At 43.3% G+C, this 15,820-nt stretch overlaps 2 protein-coding genes across 3 annotated transcripts; one reads left to right on the top strand and one right to left on the bottom strand.

The window, feature by feature from the left end:
• Positions 1-251: 251 nt before the first annotated feature.
• On the top strand, positions 252-14,686 carry LOC122396017 (glutamine-dependent NAD(+) synthetase). Of its 2 annotated transcripts, none has more exons than XM_043394091.1 (13): positions 252-743; positions 10,670-10,872; positions 11,087-11,342; positions 11,444-11,636; positions 11,796-12,036; positions 12,164-12,403; positions 12,491-12,606; positions 12,678-12,982; positions 13,059-13,267; positions 13,426-13,651; positions 13,722-13,898; positions 14,014-14,116; positions 14,385-14,686. In XM_043394091.1, the coding sequence occupies exons 2-13, from the start codon at positions 10,727-10,729 to the stop codon at positions 14,411-14,413; spliced, it is 2,241 nt and encodes a 746-aa protein (XP_043250026.1). In that variant the 5' UTR covers positions 252-743; positions 10,670-10,726; the 3' UTR covers positions 14,414-14,686. The 2 variants fall into 2 exon arrangements, with proteins under 2 accessions (XP_043250026.1, XP_043250025.1); XM_043394090.1 differs by having other exon boundaries at positions 10,666-10,872.
• Positions 1,559-9,192, bottom strand: LOC122395888 (cytosolic carboxypeptidase 2). Its single transcript, XM_043393799.1, is given in 14 exon segments — positions 1,559-2,450; positions 3,322-3,523; positions 3,640-3,736; positions 4,511-4,739; positions 4,887-4,978; positions 5,147-5,374; positions 5,447-5,779; positions 5,925-6,170; positions 7,626-7,737; positions 7,816-7,962; positions 8,114-8,418; positions 8,495-8,647; positions 8,762-8,943; positions 9,120-9,192. Coding segments are annotated over 14 exon segments (3,291 nt in total).
• Positions 14,687-15,820: the final 1,134 nt, after the last annotated feature.

Genomic DNA, 15,820 nt, shown 5'->3' with positions numbered 1-15,820 from the left:
GTGAGTGAAATGAGAATGGTATTTTAATATATTTAGCATCGATATAGCGTTACGTCACCGTGCCACAATCAAAGTAAGTAACTTTGGCCACATTCATAATTTTTACGTGCGTTTTATACACTATACTTCGCTCGACCGGAAGTAATCGATGCTTCTGATTGGAAGAGGAAGTTTGTTCGCTCTCGCGATCATTATCCGCCGTAAATATTCTCTGTGTCTTCGCACCAGATGGCAGTATCGTACAACAGCAACAACTGTTGCGGACAACGGTACTACGCGTGATCAAATTTTTAAGTTGCAATTGATTAAAGATCCGTGGGAAGAACATCGACTCTCAGTGATTCGTGTAAAGAACCACGTCGTGTTCCGAACGGACCGTGACGAGAATCGAATCTCCAAACGGTGCGTCGCGTATTAAAAAACGCGATACGTCGGATTGTTGCTCCGTTCGATACTGTGCTTTTTCGAAACGTTTCACCGTCGAACGGGACCCGTCGCTGAGATGTTACTTTCTCGATTAGTGCGAAAGTAGTGAATTATGCTAACAAAGATCGTTACCAAAGGCGTCGACGACCGTTTGTGAGGTTATGTTTTCGTCGTAACGAACATTTGTCAGTTCCTGCTAAAAACGCACGTGGAGGCGACACAGTTTCCGCGCATGTCATTCGAGGAATGCGCGATTGATACATCGAACACACATACACGATCGATTATCGCCATTTTCTCGATTGGACCGGAAATTGGTGAGTACTCTCGTTAATTACCTCGTGACTGGTTGCGTAGCCCTCGTTATCTTTTAATAGTTCGTTACATAATAATTGCTCCGTTATTGTAATACGATTTACGGTGCAGTGACGTTTTAAAATAGAGTAAAGTCTCTCTGTACGTAAAAGACACGGGGCTCGAGCGTTCCGTGTGCTCACAGAAGAGATAAGAAGATTAGAAAAGGACAGTGTTTGTGACTTGCTGCCACAGGACCGTAATTGGAAATAATACATAATATTCTTACCTATTAATTACTTAAACTTGAATATTTACTCATGTGAATTGTTGCAAAATTTGTTTTCAGGATGTTAAAGAGATAGAGGCCAGCGGAAAATTCAAGAGTGTATGTTCCGTCTCATTTTGATCAGGAAAATATAAGGAACAATGTTAAAATAACTTGCATCGAATAATAAAAAGAAGTTTTGTCATTTTACCTCCTCACCCAGATATTCGACTTTCAAACCAATTAAGATAAAACTAATGCCGTCAAAGAAACGTTATTTTTTTAATATTCACACATAGAGAGACTTTACCATAAAATTTGTTTACTCGAAACGTTTCCGACATTGTTTCACGAGGTTCTGAATTCACTGTAGCGTGAAAAAGGGTGCATATACTTATGCTCTTCGCTCGATGAGAACTACGATCGACCAAACAAACTCTTGTTACTATCTTTGAGTCAGTTTCAATATCATCAACGCTCGAGTTTTGGTCCTCGATCTTCAGCTTCCGGATCTGTTATAAATATTCGAAATGAAAAATAATTTCTTGCAACATTTCATCGTTTCATTGATCACAAATTGCGTAACGCGTTCGCGCTGCTGGCGCGTTTCTTCCGTTCCGCCGCGGTCGTCGACTTCATCTTCTTCGATGGTTTCTTTTTCTTTTGTTTCTTCTTCGTGGCCCGCTGTTTCCGTGAATCCGTGGAGTCTGTGTCCGACGTGGAACTGTCGCAGAGAGGGACGATCAACGGTTGCAGCCGCACACGAGACTGCAACTTCGGACGCATCTGCGATTTCGATTTCGATTTCGATTTCGCGGCGCTCGACGTTTTCGCCGCGTTGGCCAACGAGCAGGCGGCGCCATTTTTTCTATGCTTCCTCCTAGACTCGATCCTGCGTTGTCTAGTCTGTAATGTCGATGGCATCTCGACTGTAACTAAATTCAATGAATCTGCATCTATCGTCAAAAACGACGCGTTCCCACGACACGTTTCTTCGACCCTGGAACTGAGATTTATTATCTTCTGCCACTTGAGACGCGACTTCTTCTTCCTCGACTTCGGTTCCTCCACTTCCGGGCTGGCGTTCCCCGCGCGACTCGCGTCTTTATTTATCTGCGTCCGTTTTATGTACCCGAGGGACTGCAGTTTCTTCGTGCAAGATCTTTCAACAGAAATTAAATGGATAAAAGCAGGGACGTGTAATGAGAATTTCTAAAATGGATAACATCTGGAGTTAGTGTACTTCAGCAAGTCGTCGCTGTCCATTCTGGCCTGAGCCAACGCCATTTTGGAAACTCCCCAGCTCAATGGCACTTTGCCAAAGCGTCTCTCGATCCCCTTCTCGATGTTTTCTTCCGCGTTCAGTGAATCCACTCCCATCCATATTTGTTGTCGCAGGGAGCTCAACTTGATTTGAATGTCCTGGTTTTTTAGAGGCAGGGGCGATCGATGCCTCAGCGTTCTGTGGGCATTAAAAATCCATTTGGAAATGGCGTATTAGCCCAAAGGTATCATGTTCTTGTCGTGAGGCTGTATACAAATTTTAATCGGAGATTCTAGAGACCAAATTAAGACGAAAATCAAGAATACCAATTTGTTGATGGAGAGTTCGTTAAAAAGTTATTAACATTTAAAGTTTCGCACGTATTGAATTTTTTTCTCGAAACTGCGTAGGATTTTGGGGATATGTCTATTGACCAAATATGATTGTAATTGACCCCCGCAACCGAAAATAATTTTTTTGGAACGATTTGAAATTTTTTAATTTTGTCGAAAACTTTCACATCTTCTCGAATTTTTTTCTCGAAACTGCGTAGGATTTTAGGGGTATATCTATTGACCAAAAATGATTGTAATTGACCCCTGCAACCGAAAATAATTTTTTTTGAAACATTTGAAATGTCAATTTTGTAAAAAAATTTCACATCATCTCGAATTTTTTTCTCGAAACTGCGTAGGATTTCGGGGGTATGTCTATTGACCAAAAATGATTGTAATTGACCCCCACAACCGAAAATAATTTTTCCAAAACGATTTGAAATTTTTTTTTCTGTCGAAAAATTTCACACTTTCTCGAATTTTTTTCTCGAAACTGCGTAGGAATTCGGGGGTATGTCTATGGACCAAAAATGATTGTAATTGACCCCTACAACTGATAATAATTTTTCCAGAACGATTTGAAATTTTTTGTTTTCGTCGAAAAATTTCACATCTCGAATTTTTTTCTAGAAAGTGGGTAGGATTTCGGGGGTACGTCTGTTGACCAAAAATGATTACAATTGACCCCTGCAACCAAAAATATTTTTTCCAGAATGTTTTAGATTGGTCGTCACCTGACCAAGCGAAGGCAGTGTGGTCGTTCGTTTAAAGCACGTTCTTCCTTGTTGTCGCTTATTCTTTCGTCCAACGACACGCTACGGGGCCTCGTTATTTCCGGTAGGATCAATTCATCGTTGGCTACTTCCTTCCCATTTGTTTGCATCTCTCTGTCCATCGATTCCTCCTTGTGGCGTTCACGAGTTACCACTGAAGAATCTGCTCGACGAAACGATACCATTATAGTTCTTTGGATCTATATTTTCTGTAATTGGAACAAGATCAACTGGTCCCTCGAACGGCCAGTTGATTTTGATACTGATTTTTTGTATCACCTTCTGGTCTCATCGCATCTTCGTCCGCAGAGTCAGTTAGATCGTATAGATCGCTGGCTGGATCCGTAATCGGCAAGTCCATTACCGCTCTCCTGGCCTGAGAGTTATCACAAGTACAGTAAATCATCGATTTCTATGGTTAATCAGCGTGTGCACATGCGATGTATTGCGTGGAGAGAAAGAGATCAGACTCCTAGCAAAAACTAACTTAATGGCGCTAAATTATTAGAAAAAGTGATGTAAAGAGAAATTACATTTCGAGTGGAGAAACACTGTGCAAACCAGAGCAAAAAGGTCCACCCTCTGTTCCCCGGAAGTGGAGAGTATCAGAAAAGGGCATTATACAGTTCGATGGCGGGGCAGTGGGTGGTCTGACGCTAGTAGTCTCCCGACAACCATAGAGAGTATATGCTTACACGTGTTCCTGTCCGAGTCACGAAACTCGTAAATTGTAATTTTTGTGTGGTGCATCGCTGCTGTTTAATCGTCAAGGTGAGTGTATTTATTTTCTTCGTTCCTTTTCTAATACGAGAGATTTTCTTCAGACCCAAGTATTTATTATTAAAAGACTGATATTGAATAACCGATTAATAAATATGATAACTCTACTTTTCAACGTGTCCAGAGATGTCTCCAACATTTGTTAAAATTATAATATGAAGAATAATTAAATTGGTGTCTTCACAATTTTAAAGCCTTCCCTAGTGTCAGTAGCGATATTTAAAATTGTATAATTGTTAATTAGAGTTCTTCTATTGTATATCAGGGATGTTTAAATGATTTTTTTACGGTCAAAGAACTTTAATTTGTAGTTTTAAACGTCCAAAATGGCGCTTCGTGCCCTGGTCTGGTTCGTTTAAGGAATTTTTACCAGCATTCTTTTGCGTTGGAAGTAGCTCTTGCTGGTCGTGGCTCCCTTTTTGCTTCTCCTTTTTGCCAATTCGAAGCTTCGAGGCGGAACGAACGTGGGAGTCGACGGTGGCACGCGAAGGTGTTGAGGAGAAGGGGTTGACCCTCTTACCTCGCAAGTCCACGTTCCACCGTTGAACTCTGTTCCCTCTTTCTCCGAGGCAAAACTGTCCGACGTGTCCCCTTCGTCGCTAACAATGTACAGTTCAACTTTGTTTCAATTACGACACAGTAAATATCTACGTAAAATTGAAAAAAATCCTAATCTCTCTGAGAATAAACTGAAATTATTTCTAAAGAGGGCCAGTCTCTATACTAATTAATATTTCGATCAGTACCTAGAATAGTCAGTCAAGTCGATGTTGGTCGGTTCTTCCGCGCTGGAGCCCTCCTTCATCAGCCTGGCGATTATTTTATTCCGTAGTCGTTCCTTCAGTTTGCCTAAACGAAAACTGTTCTCAGACTTGCCACTAACTTAAAATCAATCGAGTTATTTTGCTCACCAAGATTTCAGATCCAACAGTTTTTTGGGGGACAATCAGAAGATGAGTCGAGTGTAAAATTGTTCAATTATTGCAATCATTAGCGACTGTAATACCTTGAAGGGATCTTGGTCGAAGAAATCCAGCAACGTTTCGCAAAACACTTTTCCGATCTGCTCGTAGTCCTGTGTGGAAAAATGGCTGCCAGTCCTGGATCCGATCGTCGATCCACCCATCGACGCCTCCATCGTGTAACTGTTTTGCACCCCCATGGACCAAGCGACGACCCTCCCCGTGCCCTCTTTGCCCTTCTCCAAATGGAACTTGCAGTTCTCGAAGGAGAACTGGGAAGCAATTAACAGGGTAGAAGAATCGATCGTAGATCGATTATGGATTATTGATCGAGGATAGTTCACCTTGTCGGCGGCGTTCTTGTGGAGCATCAGGGGGAACACTTGCTCGGAGAGTTTAGTTTGAGGGGTTGCCCTCTTGTTCTCGCACCCGTAGAAGAATATGTTCTGTTTTCGCGAGTGGGCGTGTAGATCGCAGTATATGGCTACCCCGCATTCCTCCAGCAGACGGCGAATCATCAATTTCGTGTGCCAGACGGATGGGTAGCTCTCACGCATGACTGTTCTGTATTGTCTATTCAGGTCTTTCCCGGACAATGAACACCGATTGTTGCCGACTATCACACCGTCGGGGTTCAACATTGGCACCAGCTTGAACACGAATCTCTCTCGCAGTGCCTGTTACAATTTTTCAAAGTAATCTCTACGCCCTCTTCGAGTGTACAATTTTAAAAACGCTGACACGGTATTAGGGAATTTTTAAAACAGTCGATCTTCCAATTGATCTAGTTTAGGGCTCGATGACTACAGTTTTGATGCACACCTTGGCTTGATCGGTGTCCCCGGTTAAAAAGTCGATGATCCCCTTCATCGTCCAGCTGGAAGGTGTCTCTCCAGGATGCACCCTTGCTGTGATAACGATGCCTCGTTTCCTTCGCACCTCCTCGTCGAAGGTCGGAGCTGTGATCGTTAAATAATAAACTCCGTTTCCAGCCAGTGTCCGACATAGCAATCGTAGCTTCGTGAATCTAGTTTTCACGGGGTCTGCAACCAGCCTCGCCAAGTATTCCTGACGATTTCAATGTAAAAAGTACTATTATTTACATTACACGTAGCCCAACCTTTGCTGCAAAATATCGACTCTCAACGCTTAACTCAAGATTTAAAAATCCCTAACATGCAATATTGAAAATGTTCATAAACAACCTTCGAATTGCGCAGGAATCCATAGAAACAAATACAAAGCCTGTGTTCGACTAATAGTACAGATTACTACTACTAGAATGTCTGACCGAAAACAGTTCCAACCACTGAATTTCTGACTACGAATCGTCACGAGTCTGATGAATATTTTTTATCGAATCTGCCGACTACAAAATACACAAAATTTGCTCCCCATCGATTACAAAACACCTAAATGCGTTTATTTAATTAATTACACAATCTACCACTCGGTCCGTCTTATGTACAATAGCCTATTAACGGGTATTAAAAATCATAAAACTTTAGATGCGTGTAATTCCTAAAGTATTAGTGTTTTGTTAATTATTAAGGTATCGTTAGCAGCGGCAAAGCCTCCCCTTTAAAATGACTTTTGGTTTTTGTCGATCCGACCTCCCGTTTTCGAGATATCGTAAGTTATGTAAAAGGTAATTCTTGTAAAGGCCTATTAACGCGCATTAAAAATCATAAAACTTTGAATGCGTGTAGTTCCGAAACTATTGGAGCTATATTAATTTTTGAGGCATTGTTAGAAGCGGCAAAGCCTCCCCTTTAAAATGGTTTTTGGTTTTTGTCGATCCGACCTCCCGTTTTCGAGATATCGTAATTTATGTAAAAGGTAATTTTTCGTAATTCGACTATCGCTGTCTCCGTCTAACGCGTCGCGTCGGACCTCCTTGTCGCACGTTGACCTACTAACCGAGTGACGTCACGTTTACTATTTACTACGATCACGTGCGGTCAACGACCTTGACAAGGCCGTAGTAAGTTCATTGATCCACGCGACGTATCTTCGAAACTATCCACCGCAGCGACCTGAAACTAAAATCGCTATATCTCCGGAACTAATAATGCTATCGACTCGCACAAACGCTCATTTTAAAGGGCATTTCATCCTCTACCGAATGACCATATCACCTACTATAATTTTTGCTATCTTCTATATTTATTTTGTCATTTACTTTGACGCTACGTACCCAAAAAAGTTTCAGCAATTCCTACTGATCGTACGACCAGTGTACGATAAAACTGGACCATAAATTGTTTATTTAATTGAAAATTAATTTCAATTTGAATACAGGATGTTTGCGTAATTACCAGCCAGTACTTGTTTTTAAATAATTGTTTTCACTAAAACTAACTACGGTATCGATATGAAAGAAAATTCGTTTCCAAGGGCGTTTTATCCTCTGTCCGGTGAAAATTAAAAAATTTTTCGACACAAAAGAGAACTGGTCGGTTGAACGGGTATACATAAAGTGCTGGTAGCTTTAGTGTTAAACGAATGGTTGACATTTATTACCTGTAGATCGGTGTAGGTGTAGGGATAGCAGTGGGCCAAGTAGACGGTGTCCCTGTCGTGAGGGAAGGAAACGTTAAACGTTAACGTGTGCTTTTCCTTCTCCTCGTCGCTTCTAAAAGCGAAAAAGATTATTCAGTGGACACGATGCTCGCGTGGAGCCGTCGTAAAGAAAGTTGTCGGGTTGACGTACGACGAATCGTTCCTGTAGTAAGCAATATTGTCGCCGCATCTTCTCCATCCGACGGACCTCCTCCTCGCGTCTTCCGTCGAGTACAGCAACGGACGGAGACCTTCGTTGTACAGACTCTCGTCTTTCGAAAGATTCACGATCGATATTCTGCAATTATTCGAAATCGAAACGTTCTATCGAGGTATAAAGAAAGAAAGACAATTTCAGAAGATTCGAATAATTCTATCTCAGCATTTTTCCTGCGATTACCTTTTATTTTTTCATTTAATATTTAAAACGAAAGAAACTTTCAATTTACCTGTAAATGGTTCTGCTCCTGGTGTTGGATATCCTGAAATAGTACCACTGTGTATGCCTCTGTGTGTAGAGATCCTTTCGAAGATAGAGCTGGTAATAGGTGTCGGTGATCTTCACGACTTTGCACAGATTCCCGGACTCGAAACGAGACTCGAACCGAAGATCGTTATCGTCGATCGTTTCGGGCGACCCGGTCACGAAGAAGAGGTCGTTGTCGATATCCACGTCCTTCGAATCGTTGGTGTCCGCCGGGAATTCCGCTGAGAACGGTAGAACCATGCTTCCACCCACGCAAGATCTGCTAAACTATTAATCATCCGTACAAATTGCTGGTTGGCGGGCTCGTGATTGCAGCAACGACATCGATTCGACGTTGACTCACGTAATTGGTGATACTGGTCGGATAGTAGCGGAACACCACTGTTCCAAAATCGTCGCCCAATGGTTTTGGTCTTGGTTCCCTTCCGGTTGGCACGTAGAACGATTCCGGAATGGCTGGCGTGTAATCTATGTGTCTCACTCTCTCCGAAAGCACCTGGAATTTTTCACGTAAAAATCTCGACAAATATTTGGTCTTTTTTATTCAGGTACAGATCCCATTTTATCCATTGATGGACTTTTAAAAATTGCCATTCATTTTTGTTCGTACTTGACACTCCGTGGGCCATCTCGCGGCTTCCTGAGTGATCCCATCGATCATGCAGCGTGTGTCCAACGCGGTTCGAAGGGTCTCCTTCAACGGAAGTTCCGGTTCCTGTCGCTGTACCTCGTAACGTCCTAGCTGCAGCAGCTGCAACTCTTGGAGCCTCTGAATGTTTGCCAGGGCCCCACCTGTGACGAATAAACAATATTAAAAGATACTAAAAACAAAGTTAAATATCAAACTTTGGAAAAAGAAATAGAGAAATGTCAAGAGACTCGTTCAACGGTGCTCAACATTGAAGAAAATACTTTTAATCAATTATCCATCGGTTTGAACAGTGAATAAAAATTATACTCGCGATTACCAGGGATCGGTTGAACCGGAAACAGCATGGCTTGAAGCTCTTGGACCCTGCTTCCAGTCAGGAACTCCGTCATCTCACGTTATCTGTCGTTATCGTCATTTTCTTCGTCATTGTCTGCCTCGTCGTCGTTCTGCTCCGAAGTTGGGAACTGCTTCTCGTTGCTCCTCATTTTCGTGGTTCCTTGTTCCCTCGAATTCCGTGATTCAGATGGCTAGACTCACCCCTGTATAGTTCTCGAACGAAACTTGCGATTTCTATTTCGATCGAGAGCGAGACTGTTGCTCGACGTTAGGAGGAAGGACGCGTTTGGTCCAGCGACTGGTCATATCGTCGCGATCGCGAGGGAAACGACCGTGATCTGATGGATCGTGATCACTGTACCCGGGTCAGATACGCCGCGCGAACTGCGTGGAGGAACTTTGCCCTCGAGGAAGACGAATTCCGCGAAGGCTGCCTCGTCGATTGCCTGACAACGGTGAAACGGGGGCGGAGCCACTGGCTTCATGATTGTTTGTTGCCCTCTCGTACCTCGAGGTTCGTCGTGCTACCTCCACGTAACGTGCCAAGCCGGTATCCCGACAAACGAGAAATTCCATTATCGATCTTCGCTTCGAGGCACCCTGTTCCGGTACAGCTCTTCGGGGAAACGATGTACGCAAAATCAATCATTCTCCTCGCCATTTTGCATTAAATTCTACCTTATACGATCTAATTAATCTAACTACTGTTTCCCAATTGCTCACTATGCTCGATAGAATCAATAGTATTTCCAGTTTTCATTTTGTAACGAGATACTGAGACACTGAAACAATCCCTTGCTATTTTACAGTAGAAATTGCTTATTTGCTGGCAATAAAGGCAAGGTACTTGATCCATTGCATTTTTTAAATCCTTGAAATTCCATAAATTGCATCCTCACAAAGGGGGTTGGTAATGAAAGTAATCGAAGTTTATTATTATTTAAAAAATCTCTGAGCAACGTAGCTGACTGCAAGGGGGACTATCCAGTCAAGAACATTTGAAATCAAATCTAAATCGTGAATCCTGTCACGTTTTATGTAAAGAATCATGCTTCTTGTACATTCAGATGAATTTATAGAAATAAGTCAATAAAAAAATATCGAAACAACTTTCTTAAAATCAGTAAATATCAAAGGTACGAAAAATTCTGGAATTCCAACCGCCCAATTAAAAATTAGCAATCGTCCTTTTGCGTGGCTTCGCCTAATTCGAAGGAATTCGCAGTTTCCTCCGAGTCTTCGCAGACATTCTTTAGCATGGTCGCACGAACCCAGTCGAGCAATTTGCATCCGTCTCTCTTTCTCTTTCCCTCTGCTTCTGAAAATTATTGATCAATCAACGTACGTCGGGACTGGAGAACAGAACCTGGCGTTTCGTCGACGGAATATGGTTGAATATCCTTCCTGGCGATCAATGAGCTCCCCAAATCGATAGGTTCGGGCCACGACCATAGTGAATTAACGAAAACATATTTGACAATTCCTGCGATCGTCACTGATATTGGAAATGGTGGATTCTGTTGCAGATAGATCTTAGTTTCGTTGTTCTCGTTGCTGGAAACGTTCGTGGAGGAGGAAATTCGCAAGATGGGTCGCACGGTGACGGTAGCTGTGTGCACTTTGAACCAATGGGCGATGGATTTCGATGGGAATTCCAGGAGGATCCTCCAAAGCATTCAGGAAGCCAAGGACGCAGGTGCCACTTACAGGAGCGGTCCCGAGTTGGAAATATGGTAAACTAGTCGAGTTTAATAGAAATTATTTGGGATATTTTATCTCAAAGTAAAGGCAAGGTGCTAGTCAATTTAAAAGTTTTATTTGGTGTACTATACTTTGCTAAATATTGGTCCACGTGTTTCCTAAATATACAGAACAGTCGAAAGGGTGGATACAAAATTTTCAGGGCTCGAAAATGTCTGCTATTTCTAATCGTTGGTTGTTTGACAGTGGGTACAGCTGCGAGGACCACTTCTACGAGCCGGACACCTTGCTCCATAGCTGGGAAGTTCTCGCGACGATCCTGAAGTCGTCCATAGCCGAGGGCATGCTAATAGACGTTGGTATGCCAGTCATGCACAAGAACGTCACTTACAATTGCAGAGTGGCCTTCCTGAACAGACGAGTCCTACTCATCAGGCCAAAGATGCAGATGTGCGAGGACGGCAATTACAGGGAATCCAGGTGGTTCTCGGCCTGGACCAAGGTCACTAAATTCAATCTCTAACTCGACGAGTCTAGCAAATTTAGCGTTAAATATCAGGGATCGTTGCGTGTTCTTGGGGCTACTTTGGATCGTTTGTGCAGGAACGCACTGTGGAGGACTACTTCCTGCCCAGAATGATCTCTCAGATAACTGGGCAGACCGTGGTACCGTTTGGCGACGCTGTCATCTCCACCAGGGACACTTGCGTGGGCTTCGAAATCTGCGAGGAACTCTGGAACCCCATGAGCAATCACATCCCCATGTGCTTCGATGGCGTCGAAATTATTGCAAATGGTACTCGACTTAATTTACGAAATCATTCGAGGTTCATTGAGTCGACTCCTCGTTTTGAATTTCATACTTTCCACTCGAGATTATTAACACTCTTGATGAGCATTGTAAGCGTTAGAGATGAGTCTGATTGTGCCTAATATTTCGAACGTTTCCTTGAAGGCAGCGGATCGTACTTCGAGCTTCGAAAGAGCTACGTGACCGTGGATCTCGTGAAATCAGCCACGTTCAAGTCCGGGGGTTGTTACATGTTCAGCAATTTGCGAGGCTGCGACGGTTCTAGGCTCTACTTCAACGGAGGGTCCTCTATCACCCTGAACGGTCAGGTCTTGAATCGGGGCAAGCAGTTCGCCCTAAACGACGTGGAGGTCGTGGTAGCCACGTTCGATCTCGAAAATATAAGGTCAGCTACTCGCTCGAAGACTAATTACATCTTCAATATTCAGGATGATATCGAAATAGCTGGTTTGGTGAAGCTATTTCGATGTCACTTTGTAGACTATAGAGTAGACAGATGAGTTCTTTTATAGGAGCTACAGAAACAACATCAGATCCCGATCTCACGCGGCTGCCAGGTCACCCAGTTACCCCCGTGTCAAAGTGGACTTTTCCCTCACCTCTGACAACTTGATTTCAACGCCACCTGATCGTCCAATCGACGTCGACCTGGGCCCTTACGAGAGTGAGAATACAACTGGGAAGCTTCTCTATCATACTCCAGAAGAGGAGATCTCCATGGCGCCTGCTTGCTGGCTCTGGGACTATCTGAGGTTCAACATTTTTTCTAAATTAAACACCAGCGCTATTATATCGCTTTTGTTGTTTATAATGTAAAATATCGTGTTTCGTGGGGGAAGGCGTTCCTGTCAGGGTGGATTTTTCCTACCTTTGAGCGGTGGGGTCGACTCAGCTTCGTCAGCGTGCATTGTGTACTCCATGTGTGACATGATCGTGGACTCCGTGAACAAGGGGGGTACGTAGCATTGTAATCACTAATCTTAAACTATGACTATCCTAAATATATTTTTAAACGTCTGTGAACAGACGCCCAGGTGCTGTCAGACATCAGGAAGATCGTCGGTGACTGCGAATATGTACCCACGGACCCAAAACAATTATGCTCCACCATACTTGTCACGTGCTACATGGGTACGGAAAACTCATCCGGGGAGACTAAGGCGCGTGCAACCGAGCTGGCCAGCCAGATTGGCTCCTATCATCACAGTATAGTGATCGACTTGGCTGTCTCTGCTATTCTGACCATCTTCCAACAAGTCACCAAGTTGACACCGAGGTTCAAGGTCCAGGGAGGCTCACCCAGGGAGAATTTGGCGTTGCAGAATATTCAAGTTAATAACTCTTTCGATACATAGCTGTAGTAATAGGGATGATAATCAATTTCCTAATATTCCGTTCGTACTGAAGGCACGCTTGAGGATGGTGGTCGCGTACTTGTTCGCTCAGTTGATGCTGTGGGTCAGAGGTCGACCTGGAGGTCTTCTCGTGCTGGGGTGCAGCAACGTCGACGAAGCTCTTCGAGGATATTTCACTAAATACGATTGCAGCAGCGCGGACATAAACCCCATAGGCGGAATCGCCAAGAACGACTTGAAATCGTTCCTCGCTTATTTCAGGTGAGTACTGGTGACTCTTAAACTCGATTTGAAGGCGTTTGAAGACATAAAATGCACTCTGATGTGCTTGAAAGATACATAGGGGATGCAGCGAGTTAACTTTGTGAGTTTGAAGAAGTTTGAATAGTTTCGTGTGCCCCTGTTGGGGTTTACAACAGGAGGAAACACGGATTAACCGCTTTGGATGGAATCCTGAACGCGCCAGCGACCGCGGAGCTGGAGCCTCTCCAAGGTGGGCAACTCTCGCAGTTGGACGAAGTTGACATGGGTATGACGTACAAGGAGCTTGGTACGTTCGGTCGTTTGAGGAAGCAGGACTGCGACGGACCCTTCTCGATGTTCTGCAGACTCGTCCACGTGTGGGACAAGTCCTCTCCGAAAGAAGTAAAGACGATAGCTATCGAAGTAACCTCCCTTTGCAGAGAAAGGGTTAACGTTTCGAATTCCGTCGTAGGTGGCGGACAAGGTGAAACACTTTTATAGATGCTACGCGATAAATCGCCACAAAATGACGATCCTGACGCCGTCCTGCCACGCGGAGACTTACAGTCCCGACGACAACAGGTTCGACCATCGACCATTCCTCTACAATCACACGTGGAAATGGCAGTTCAATGCTATCGACGAACAGGTAAATTCTACGAGCTTAGAAACCGCGTCATATTGTTACAGCTGATTCGATTTTGATATCGCAATATTTGCCCCCTCTATTGCAAATTACGAACGAGTAGGGTTGGTGTTTCCAGGTGAAACGTCTTCTCAGCGAGGAGAAATCACCGGGGGGTCGAAAAGACGCGTCGAAGGTAGCCGCGAAGCCCAGATACATGCCGTTCAGCTCCGTGATCAGTAGTGAGTAAACAAAAAAAAAAAACACACACAAGTGTTGCATTATCGCTGATCGAGCTCGAGTCGAGTGTTTATCGAGCTGTACAGCGATCGACGATGACCAAATAAAAAAAAAAAAAGTCACACAGACCGGAGAGGGTCGGGAGTCGAGCAGGCCGCCCGACGCACGACCAAATTCTGTAATTTTTACCCACCGTGCCACACACGCTACGTAGCGCGTCCCCGCCGAGGACTATCGTCGTCACCACAACGGCGTCATTCTCTGTTGCAGATAAAACACATCCCGGAGTAGTAGTTTAACCGTAGCAGTGTAGCTCTCTCTGTCTCTTATCATTTTGACATTGCAGCCTCGCATCGGAACGCATCGACGACCGATCGTTCGCGCGACCCACGTGCTCGTCCCATCGGACCCGCAGCTTCCGTTAGGTATCGATCATCGAGAAATACCAATTTTCGCTTCGTCGTGAGGATACTCGCTAGTGGAAGAATCCTATGACTTCGTTGTATTATATTAATACGCCTAATCGTGCAGGTATATCAATGTGAGAGATTAAGTTGGAATATATATTTATGCAGCAAGCCTGACGTTCCTTTCTACTTATCCTGGATCTATCCAATTGGGTAAAATCTGATTATAATTCCCACACGATATGCAATTATTAGATTTTACTTTTTTCGGTCGAATCCCATGAAATCGAGGAAAAAGGGAAAGTGCTAGGGATTCGTACGTGTTAAGTGGTCTATACCTACCCCAGAATCCTAGCCAGACATCACGCTGTTCCGCCACGCGTGATGAAACGCTCGCGTACATATAATATCAATTTTATTATCTTTTTCCATTTCTACATACACAGACAGTGCGTATCCGCGTTTCATTACGGTTAGCATCCATTACGACGATCGGGTTAACAGCTGGATCGATATCCGGACGACGATTGCTCGAAATTTTTTTAAGTCTCCCAAAATATATGATATACACAGTATATTGAACAGTCATGCGAGACACGGTTGCTTCTTCGCGCATACACACGCACGCATACACATACGCACACACTTTTGCAATTAATCATTCAAGAGAAAGGAAATCCAACGCGAAATGCGTTCGATCAGCTGGATTCTCCACGCAACAAAGAAGAGAGAGAGAGAGAGAGAGAGAGAGAAAAAAAAAGAAGTCGTTTCTGCAGACGAGGAAGTAACGACGATATACATATATTTCTATGTATATATCTATATATATATTTATATATTAATAATAAAGTCAATAACCAGAATTATTAATCGAGCAGCAATAACGATATCAAATAATAATATAATATTAATAATTGCAATAGTACTAGTGGGTGATAAAGTTTCCCGGGCGCGTTCAGGCGCCCAAGATGGAGTAGCTGTTGGTGAATATTGATGTAAACGATAGCAGGTATAAATGTGGGATTCGATATCATCGACGACCATAAAAATATCTAAGTACTACTGTTTCAGACAATACTGGACGTAAATTAAATAAAATCATGATAGAAATCATAATATATAATATATATATAATATAATAATATAATAATATTAGCAATAAAATATTATTCGCGACGATAAACAGATTTGCGACGAAGTACCATGGTCCTTGAGTATTGCCAAGGGAAATACTATACAAGTTCGGTATACATTGACAAAAGAAGAAAAAAAAAAAAAAGAAAAAGGATCGAAGGTACT

Source organism: Colletes gigas, unplaced genomic scaffold (genome assembly GCF_013123115.1).
Source record: "Colletes gigas isolate AHSC1104 unplaced genomic scaffold, ASM1312311v1 Colletes_gigas_Sc00006, whole genome shotgun sequence".
In the NCBI taxonomy this organism is placed as follows: Eukaryota; Metazoa; Arthropoda; class Insecta; order Hymenoptera; family Colletidae; genus Colletes; species Colletes gigas.
The sequence above is the reverse complement of the archived record's forward strand: the minus strand, read 5'-3'. Positions and strand labels throughout refer to the sequence as shown.